The sequence below is a fragment of the Eublepharis macularius genome, chromosome 2 (genome assembly GCF_028583425.1).
Source record: "Eublepharis macularius isolate TG4126 chromosome 2, MPM_Emac_v1.0, whole genome shotgun sequence".
Classification (NCBI taxonomy): Eukaryota; Metazoa; Chordata; class Lepidosauria; order Squamata; family Eublepharidae; genus Eublepharis; species Eublepharis macularius.
The window spans coordinates 123,002,393-123,013,501 of NC_072791.1; the positions used below are offsets into that span (position 1 = coordinate 123,002,393).

Here is an 11,109-nt window from a genome sequence, read left to right on the forward strand (position 1 = left end):
TCTGGGGGATCTTGCACACAGTTGGTCAGACACTTCAAACACAAAGCTTAAATATAATAGTTGTTTATTAGCTTTAAGAACAGGAATCACTCTAAAGGCATGAGCAAAAGGAAATTAAAATAACAAACAACTAAGACTAGCTGACTACACACAAGGCTGGCTAACTTGCATTTCCCTGAAAGGCTTGAGTGCTCATACTCACAACACAGTCCAAAACCCATGTCAGGCGACTCTGGTCGCAGCACACAAAGTCTCTCACATGGTGGTACAAGAGAATAGAGGCAAGATGGTCAAACCAAATCCTAGTAAGAGTGAAGCAAGTCCTAGGGTGCAGTGAGGAGCCAACTTTTCTAGCAGTGACAGCCAATCAGAAGTCACTTGCTATCAGCATTGCTAGGCTGAGGACAGAGAAGGAGGACATGTGGAAACCAAGACTCCCTTTCTGTCAAGGCCGCCTTCTCTGAGCAACAGCACACAGGTGCAACTAATTAACTGGGCTGCTCATTCCTTTCCCGGGGTGGCAGGCCAAAACTGGGTCTGTGAGATCTTAGGAGCCTGAACAAAAGTACTCAGAATAGGCTTGTATGTGCTCTTCTAGACAAGGACATGCTATAAGACCAGCTTGTGTAGGCCTCAGGAGACTATGGGCCAAGCTAGATGTGCAGGTTTGAGCTCCCTGCAGCTACACAGCAGCTTTGGGGAATAGCTGTTAAAAATAAAGGAGAGCCTAAATGACCTCAGAATGCCTCTAAAGGGGGAAGGAGGGGCTCCTCCCTCCCCCCTCAAGCCATTTCACCCCATCTAAATAACAAGGGAGGGAGGCTTTCCCCCTGTTTTTTTCTGCTCCACATGGAGTATTCTGTGCACATGGAGCAGTAAAAACAGAGGGGGAAAACTGCCCCATGCTATTGTGACATGGGGAAATGGCTTGAGGGAGGAGGGAGGAGCCCCGCCTTCCCCCATGGAGGCATTCTGAGGCCATTTGGGCTCTCCTTTATTTTTTAACAGCCATTTACTTTTTACCTGCTGTATGGCTGTGGAAACCCGAGTTGGGCCCGGGGAACCCAAACCCAACTCTTTAAAAACCTGACTGTCTAGAGAGACCCTTAGCTATTCAACACCATTATTTAGCTGTGCTAGACTTGACCTTAAAAACGGGTGATGTAATGGAGTCTGCAAACCAAGGGGCAAAAGACATCTAACTTGGAAGCCAAAGCACAGCAATCCTCAGAATGCAGGCATCAGCAGGCAGTCCAAACCGAAAAGGACAAGGGATCATGTACTCAGCCACTACACTCCCTATGAAGAAGCCTTGTTACCCCTGTGGAGACTGCTATCACCCACAGACTTGTAAGTTTATTCATTCTGAATGCTACTACTGTATAAGGAAAGGTCATTTAGAGAAAGTTTGCCTTTGTAAAGCAAAGAGAGAGTCTAAGCCACACAAAAGGCCTATTACAGAGCTCACTGCTTAGAAGAACCCTCAGTCACAAGAGGTACAACAGAAGTTGATGTATATCCAACTATTCACAATGCAAGGGCCATTCATCGATCCTATCATAGTGACTGCTACCATGAACAGGAAAACTGTCCAATTAGAAGTAGATATGTGTTTATTTCACTATTTCAGGAAAAGGAACATTCCAGGTGTCCGGGGTCTGGGTCCCAGCCCCCAGACTTGGTAGGAGGGAACAGCAGGTCAGCCGGGCTGATGGGCAAACAGAGGGGGCAGCCAGCAGACAGCAGGTCAACTGGTCAGCCAGCTGACAGCAGGTCAACTGGTCAGCCAGCTGACAGCAGGTCAACCGGTCTGACTGGCAGGCAGAGGGGGCAGCCGGGGGATAGCAGATCAACCCCTCCCACGGGCAAATGGAGCCAGAACCTGCCGGTGCCAGGGGCAAGGGGCAAAAGCCCAGGGCCTCAGGAGGCAGGGGGAGACAGAGAGAGGCCAGCGAGTCCCACTCCCCTAGGGAAGGAAAGGGGACTAAGCAAGGCGGAAGGGGGCAAGGGCAGAGGGATTGGGAGCCCAGCAGTCACCCACCCAAAGACCTTACCTGAGGAGGAGAAGCAGCAGCAGCCCCAACAACCCAAAGCCACGCCCCAGCTAGAAAATAGTAGCCTGGCCCAGGAGTTGCCAAAAGCCAAGCCACTCCAGGTGGGGCTATTGGAGGCACTCTGCAGGAAGCCCTGGGCAACCAGCCAAGGAGCCGCAGCTGGACCCACCTTCAGCCATCAGCTCAGCCAGGGAGGCCGGGCTGCTAGCCAGGGGACTGCAGCTGGACAGGCCTTCAGCAATCAGCCAAGGCAGGGAGGCTGGGCAGCCAGGGAACAAGGCACAGCTGGTGCTGGTCAGTGGGGCCAGATCAGCTACCCCAGCTGCAACTGCTTGGTGCAGCCCAAGACCAGGCTGGAGGAGGGGTGGGGCAGTAGAAGGAAGCCCTATAAAAGCTGGCTGGGAAGAGCCCTGTGGTGGTGGGTGTGAGTAAGGAGTAATGATGTGGAGTGAGAGTGGTGCGATGCAAGCATGGAGGTTTGGAGGAGAGCTCTGGGAGGAAGAAGTGAAAGAGGACGCAGAGGGTAAGCAGGCCAGGTTGAGCAGGCCAGCGAGTGGACTGAGAGGGAGTCTGGGTGAGGTATACCACCCCTCCTTCCACAGAGCAGGGTCCTGCAGAATCCCTGGCCCCCCTATGATGTCAGGAGCAGACCACCCAGTGCCATGCCCAGCGGCAGCGGCGGCAAGCCCTGACGCCAGGAACTAGTCAAAGGTGAGCCAAGCATCCAGATAGAGGCCATTTTCACACGGCCATAAATTTATCGCTAAACTAGCGCTTCCTCCCACAGAATTCTCTCCTCATTCTGGTTTTGTCACGTTTTGTCCATTCTTCTTCAAATCTACTTTGTGATTCTTCATGTCGGCATTAACGGCTTCCATGTGAATGCCCTGGAACGGGTATGAACGATTTGTAACGCAAAAGCAGCTACTTCCCAAGTTACCCATCTCACCTTTTAAATTTTCTGTACAGTTAAAAGAGATTTTCCCACCCAAGACTCCCATAAGCCAATGCACTCTCCACCAAAAAGCCAAAAAACCAATTTTTTTAAGGGAAGCTGTATTGTGCAATTGTGATGTACTGTTAGTCAAGAACAACACTCCACTGCAGAATCCTGCCGAATATACAGATATGTTTCTTATCTGAAAAATGTCTTCTCGTGTAGCCATTGATTCTGTGCTGTGCACAGTGCCATTGAGCACTTCACCAGATATCCAACCAGCTGCGCCAATAGAAGCAACAACACTCTCTGTAGGGCCATGGTTGAGTCTTAGGAGAGGAGAATCTTGTTAGACAAGGTGATTTGGGAAGCCCCAAGGCCCTTTAAGGGCATTCAAATTTGGAAAAAATTTGGTTCAACCAATGTTTTCTGCAGTTCATTGGTGGGAAAACTCTGCTGCTGATCACAAGGAACGTTGAGGTTGGGCAAACACAGGTATAGCTTAAAAGTGAGCAAAAATAAAAAAAATTAAGTGGGCGGGAATGTGCTTTCGTATGCAGTGACACAAGTACTTCGACTGCCCCCTCTTCCGTTTCTGCCTGTGAAATGTGAACTTGTAGAAGCGCAATGAGTCATTACAAGTTGGGAGAATCCATTCTGATTGCGGTATCACAGGAAATGATTCGTGGTGCTAAACTGGCGGAATAAATGGCCGTGTGAAAATGGCCAGAGCTTACAACAGCAGTCCTTGAGACATACTATGGTAAGAAGATTCCAGTCCTGGGCTCTGTAGAAGCAGATGTCACCTGTAGTGCCCAAACTGCCAGGCTATCACTACTGGTAGCTCAGGGCCAGGGGGGCAGGGCCTGTTGAGGCAAACCTGGCTCCATAGTTTAGTAGAACATTTTGCAACTCACTAACAAAATATCACAAAGCCTCCTACCTGAGATTCCCAAGTGAGATGAGGCAGTATTCCATGATGAATTGATCCTGCAGTAATGCCTACATTGTTCCCTTTGGATTGCAAGCCAAAGTGGAGGCTGAAGTGAACCGACTGGAAGCAGCTGGTGTAATATGACCAGTCAACTATTCTAAATGGGCAGCTCCAATTGTACCAGTTTTGAAGCAGAACAGGTCAGTCTGAATATGTGGAAACTATAAGCAAATAGCCAACCTAGTTACTAGCCAGGAGAGCTTCCCAATTCCTAGACTGGAATTGGGTAGCTCTATTCCTAGCTCTTTTCAAAACTCTCTAGAGGAGTCAGCTTCTCAAAACCGGACATGTTCCATACCTGTCAACAGTTAGTTTAGGCAGAGGACTCACAGGAAACAATCACAATCAACACCCACAAAGGGTTGTACATTTGCTCGCTTTTTGGAATAGGTCTGCCTGTGCCAAAGAGTTATGTAAGGGCTCTTAGCAGGTCTAAGCAATGTTGCAGTATACCTCAATGATGTTCTGATTACAGGACATACTGAAAAAGACAACCTAAGGAATTCAGAGGAGGTTTAGCAGTAGCTGGCTTACAAGTAAAAAGAAATAAATGTGTTTTCCAAGGCCCAAATTGGGTATCTTGGACATAAAGTGATGGCACAATAGCCCAACCATTGGATGAGAAAGTGAGAGTCACTGTTGATGCGAGGAGCTGAAAGCCTACTTAAGGCATCTACACTATTATAGAAGATTTTTGCCCAACCTTTCAACAGTCTTGAAACTGCTGCACAGTCTCCTTAAGAAAGATGCAAAATGGATATGGGGTTTGCCAGTGACATATATTCCAACAGTCTAAATTCTTTTTGAAATCAACAAAAGTATTGGTCCACTAGGATGCTTCCAAACCTTTCACCCTCACATGTGATGCCTTGCCTTATTCCATAGGTGCTCTAGCAAGGCATATTTGTTTTGCATCTTGTTCATTGTCTTTTGGAGAAAGATGGTGCTTGCACTTGGACAAGGAAGGGTTAGCCATCATATCTGAAGCAAAAAAACAAAATAAACCACCAATATATTTATGGCCACTCATTCACCTTCCTAACAGATCATTAACACCTGTTGGGATTGTTTGGGGAACTGAAGAATGTTTCACCATGGACCTCTGCTACAATTCAATGATGGGCTCTGATCCTGGCAGCTTATCAGTATTCTATGTTGTTCAAACCAGGTCAGGCTACTGCAAATGCAGATAAAGTTGCTTACCTTTACCTGACCAGCCTGAAGATCCACCTACGCCACAAGAAACAATCCTTTTACTCTGCCAGTTGAAACCGGCCCCTGTTACAGTGCAGCAAATTAGGAAATAAGCCATTAGAGACTGAATAGTATGATGAGTTTGTCAACTGGTATTAAATAGCTGGCTGGCAGGTTCTTGTTCAGAGGAACAGAAACCTTATTATTTGCGGAGTTGCATAATATGCACGGATGCATGTATGTGAGCCTGTGTTGCAAAGTGTGTGTGTGGAAAGAAACAAAATCGCACTTAGATCCAAGTTAAGCTTTGGAAAAAGAAAAGAGAGTCTATTTATTGCTGTAACTTGATTTTGGATAGAAAAGGGTAGAGATAGGATTCTTTCTAGCTCTGTAAGTCTAAGATGCTGGTAGATGCAGGTGGAAAGAACAATTAGGGATGTCATAGAGATATTAACAAATATGGGGATCTGCTATTTTGGACTTGATTCTCAACAACAGGGAAGATCTGGTTGATGAAGAGAAAGTAGTGGGCACCCTGGGTTGTAGTGACCAAGTGATTTTGAAATTTAAATTCTTGGGGAAGGGAAAAAGCTGTACATAGTAAGACCTATAGTCTGGACTTCAAGAAAGCCATTTTTCACAAACTTAAAGTCACGTTGGGTAGAATCACATGGTCAGAAATACTTAAGGAGAAGGGAGTTCAAGAGGGGTGGGAGTTTCTTAAAAGTGAAATATTGAAGGCACAACCACAAACAATTCCTATGAGAAGGAAAAATGGGAGGAGCCTCAAGAACCTGAGGTGGCTCCATAAACAGCTTTCTAATGAACTGAGAAACAAAAAAGACTCATTTAGAAAATGGAAGGAGGGCCTTATAACTAAGGATGAATATAAACAAATAAACAGTGTGTGTAGGAAGAATGTTAGAAAATCTAAAGCTCAGTATGAGCTTAGGCTAGCAAGAGATGCTAAAACAACAAAAAGGGGTTCTTTGCTTAAGTTCAAAGTAAGAAAAAGAGCAAGGACATGGTAGGCCCATTGCAGGGACGGGAAAGTGAAATTGTAATAGGCAATGAAGAGAAGGCAGAAGTGCTAAATTCCTACTTTTCCTGTTACTTCTCCTGCAAGGGAAATGGTGCTCAACATGCAGGGCCGGCGCGCCCATGGAGGCCAGGTAGGCAGTGGCCTCGGGTGTGAGGGCACTGGAGGGGCGCCGGAGGACGTGTTGGGGGCAGAAGCACGCGCAGCAAAGCTGGCATGACTGGGCTGCAGCTACTGCTGCAGCCAGCCAGCCCCGTGCTGCCACTGCTGCTGCTGCCACCACCGCCACACGCCCCAGCTGGGCCCAGCCTCCATGTGCCGCCCCAGCAGCGGCTCGCGGCTTCTGCGCCCAGCTGGGGAATGTGGCAGCGGCAGCACGGAGCTGGCTGGCTGGCTGGAGCAGCAGCTGCAGCCAGCCATGGCAGCTCCGCTGCGCGCTCCTCCGCCCCCACATGCCCTGGCCGGTTGCAGAAGCCGCGAGCCGCTGCTGGGGCGGTGCGCGGAGCAGCCTCCGTGCGCGGCCCCAGCAATGGCTCGGGGCTTCTGTGCCCAGCTGGGGCGTGTGGCAGTGGCAGCGGCATGGGGCTGGCTTGCACACTCCTCCGCTCCCACACGCCCCGGCCGGGTGCAGAAGCCGCAAGCCGCTGCTGGGGCAGTGCGCGGAGCAGCCTCCGTGCGCCGCCCCAGCAGCGGCTCGGGGCTTCTGTGCCCAGCTCGGGCGTGTGGCAGCGGCAGCGGCATGGGGCTGGCTTGCACGCTCCTCCGCTCCCACACGCCTCGGCCGGGTGCAGAAGCCGCAAGCCGCTGCTGGGGTGGCATGCGGAGCAGCCTCCGTGCGCCGCCCCAGCAGCGGCTCGGGGCTTCTGCGCCCAGCTGGGGCGTGTGGCAGCGGCAGCGGCATGGGGCTGGCTTGCACACTCCTCCGCTCCCACACGCCCCGGCCGGGTGCAGAAGCCGCAAGCCGCTGCTGGGGCAGTGCGCGGAGCAGCCTCCGTGCGCCGCCCCAGCAATGGCTCGGGGCTTCTGTGCCCAGCTGGGGCGTGTGGCAGTGGCAGCGGCATGGGGCTGGCTTGCACACTCCTCCGCTCCCACACGCCCCGGCCGGGTGCAGAAGCCGCAAGCCGCTGCTGGGGCAGTGCGCGGAGCAGCCTCCGTGCGCCGCCCCAGCAGCGGCTCGGGGCTTCTGTGCCCAGCTCGGGCGTGTGGCAGCAGCAGCGGCATGGGGCTGGCTTGCACGCTCCTCCGCTCCCACACGCCTCGGCCGGGTGCAGAAGCCGCAAGCCGCTGCTGGGGCGGCATGCGGAGCAGCCTCCGTGCGCCGCCCCAGCAGCGGCTCGGGGCTTCTGCGCCCAGCTGGGGCGTGTGGCAGCGGCAGCGGCATGGGGCTGGCTGGCTGCAGCTACTGCTGCAGCCAGCCATGCCAGCTCTGCTGCGTGCTCCTCCGCCCGCACACGCCCCAGCTGGGCGCAGAAGCTGCGAGCAGCTGCTGGGGCGGCGTGCGGAGCATGGAGAAGCTTCTGCGCGCCGCCCCATCCATCTTGTGCTGCGTGATGATGTGACATCATCACGCAGTCAAACTAACAACACGTTAGTCTGTTTGCGAACTAGCCATTCATGAGGCTCCATTCTAAACAAGTGGCCATTGCAAGCCTCGTTCGTTGCCTTCGTCAGCCATTCGTCAAGCTAGACAGTCTGGGGCCTTTCAATCAATTCCCCTGGCAATGGCAGGGACTGAACTCTGTCTGAATGTTATAGACATAGTTTATCTTGATTTCAGTAAGGCTTTTGATAAGGTTCCACATAATATTCTTGTTAACAGGTTGATAAAATGTGGTTTGGATCTTATTTATGGCTGAATCCACATGCCCTCGGAGTGTCCCGGCGTTGTGCTAGAAAGACGCTATACTTCCGGGTGTTTAACGAACATTTAGCGCAACACTGGGACACTCCGAGGGCGTGTGGATTCAGCCACTGTTACGTGGATCTGTAACTGATGGACAGATCACACCCAAAGAGCACTTGTTGATGGTTCCTCATCTTCTTATAGAAGAGTGACAAGTAGAGTGCCTCAGGGATCGGTCCTGGGACCTGTTCTGTTCAACATTTTTATAAATAACTTGGAGGAAGTAATACAGGGAATGCTTACTACATTTGCAGATGATACTAATTTGGGAGGGGTAACAATATGGTAGAAGACAGAGTCAGGATACAGGATAATCTTGACAGGCTTGAAAACTGGGCTAAAATAAATAAAATGGATTTCAACTGAAATAAAGTTCTGCATTTAGGTAGAAAAAATCAAATGCATAGTTTCAGTTATAGAATGGAGAAGACTTGTCTTGGCAGTATGTACAAAAAGCATCTGGGGGGCTTAGTAGAGCATACACTGAATATGAGTCAGCAGTGTGATGTGGTAATTAAAAAGGCAAATGTGATTTTAGGCTGAATCAACATAAGTATGGTGTCCAGATCATGTAAGTGATGGTATCACTTTACTTTGCTATGGTTAGACCTCACTGTGGGTCTGTAGGTGAGCAGGATAGGCATACCTACCCAGACCAAAGGGCGCTCTGCTCCCCTCTGCTCGTAAATGCTTAACGATGCAAAGTTTCTCTCAGCTACGTGCAGTTTCGCTGGTCCTGTCAGTAACTGGTTAACTGGATGTCAGCACAGATAAACATTTTGTCCTTGGTCATCAGTCCTTGTGTATGCATGCTATGCTTAAATAAAAGAGCCACTGCCTGGCTAGGAAAGACTGGCCTTTGCAGACTGATGCTCAGAATCTTCAACCCTGTGTTGTGTCATTCCTACAAGTGGCGCAGCCGAACAGGGACACCCGCTCACCAACGTCTGGCATAGGCCCCTTTGAGTGCACTCCTTCGTCGCTGTCTCAGTGACCCCTTGATTGGTGAGTATGGGAGGACAATTTTCACATGCCCAGCGCAGGCATATTGAGGAACTCCAGTTCCTGGTTCAGAAGTCCGGTGGGTCCGTGACTTCTAGTCAACTTCGCTCCTTGGTTCAGGAGCTTACTAAGCTCTGCCCCTGGTATCCTGAGGAGGGGTCTCTCCGCCTCAAGGACTGGGAGAAAATCGGCCGGGTTCTCCATGCCCCGCCACGAGCTCATGTAGAATTGTTGCATACCTGGTATCAATGCAGGAATGCAGTGGAGAAGTTTACACCCATTTCAATTGTCTAAGGAATGTCCACCAGAGTATGCTGAGGTACAATTGCTTCCTCCGGTACCGCTCAGCTCTCCCTCCCCTCCACAACCTTCTGCACCTCCCAGTAAAGATTTTCATCCTCCACCTTCCACTGGAGGAGTCCCAGGGGGTCTTGTGAGGGAGGTACTGGAACGGGAACTCAGGCAGGCAAAATCTGAGGATGTGGCAGAATTAACTGAAATGCTTGCTATCTGCCCAGTTCATCTTACTGACCAGGTTGATGAGCAGGGCCGCTGGATTGTGGAGTATAAGCCTCTCTCTTATCCTGTTCTTACTGAGTTAAGAAAAGCTATTCGGGACATGGGATGTGCAAGGCATGCTTGAGGCTGTCATGCGCAATCATACCCTAGTTCCAGAGGATTGGAAAACCACAATTCGCATGCTTTTAACTCCTGCACAATATGTGGTTTGGGAAAGTGAGTTCCGCCAGCAGTGTGTACTAAGAGGCGCCAATTCTGGCGGAGCTTACACTGCTGAGCAACTCTATGGGGCAGGAAATTTTAGTGACACCAATCATCAGATAATTTTGCCTGCTGCCACTCTGGAGGTTTCTTCTAATTGTGCCTTTTGCGCTTTTCAGCGTGTCCCCTCCTCTGGCAAACCCTCGCAAACCTTTTCCAGCATTTGCCAAAAAGCCACTGAGCCTTACACAGACTTTGTTAATCGCCTGCAGGAAGCCCTTAAGCGTCAAGTTGATAACGCTGCAGCCCGAGAGGAACTGTTGATTAGATTAGCTAAAGAGAACGCTACCTCTGAGTGCCGAAGGGTTATCACAGGTCTGGGAAAAAACCCGGAGTTGGCAGACATGATTAGAGCTTGCCAAGATATAGGAAGTTCCTCTCATCAAGCCTTTTTGCTGGCTGCCGCTCTCCATCAGGGTGGGAAGCCTGGGGGGAAGTGTTTTAACTGCGGCAACCCTGGTCATTTTGCAGCAGAAGGTCAGGCTCCTGGGGGTGGAGGTGTACAACCGACACCTATCAGCCCAACTTGAACAGGAAAGCCCCTCACACTTGTAGCTTTGCAGCAGCTCCTAGGCAACCTTACTTGGGTGCGACCTTATTTTTCTTTACCTACCAGTCTTTTGAGCCCATTGTTTATCAGAGCAAAGGTCGCTGGCTTACTAAACATTTTGCTACCCAGGCTTCTCCCCAGCGAGCCGAGCTTGCTGCGGCTATCCTCGCATTTCACACCTTTGCCCATCACCCCTTCAGTCTTATCTCTGATTCACACTATGTCTGCAAACTAATTAGCTGCCTTTCCTGTTCTTCTACCTTTCAACAATTTTGTGCTCAATGGAATATTTGTCTTTCTCATGGCCTTCCCTCTAACTCCACTGGCCAAGCTTTTGTTGAATGGGCTTATCGTTCCTTCAAAACCCTGTTGCAAAAACAATTGAAACGGGAAATATAGAACCCCCAATTTAGCAAATGTTACACAGCAAGTCCATAAAGTTCTTTTTACTTTAAAGTTCTTTTTACTTTGAATCAATTAACTTTCTCTCAAACCCCAGGAATCATGCCTTTAATAACCTGGGGTCGAGGTTTGCTTCTTTTCTTACCCCTACAAGTCCTTTGTGGGTTCCTACAAAGTGTGTGCATCCTGCTCATGGCGTGGCATCAAGTGACAACCAACCCAGTGCCCGAGATGGAAAAGCTTCTAACACTTCT

The 11,109-nt window shown here is 50.2% G+C and overlaps 1 protein-coding gene across 1 annotated transcript in view; it reads left to right on the top strand.

The window, feature by feature from the left end:
• NRIP3 (nuclear receptor interacting protein 3) overlaps positions 1–10,433 on the top strand; it is a 63,501-nt gene extending 53,068 nt beyond the window's left edge. Inside the window, exon 8 of the mRNA XM_054969989.1 lies at positions 10,023–10,433. Within this exon, the coding sequence (XP_054825964.1) occupies positions 10,023–10,433 (411 nt within the window). The remainder of the gene's footprint in view (positions 1–10,022) is intronic.
• The last annotated feature ends 676 nt before the right edge of the window (positions 10,434–11,109 follow it).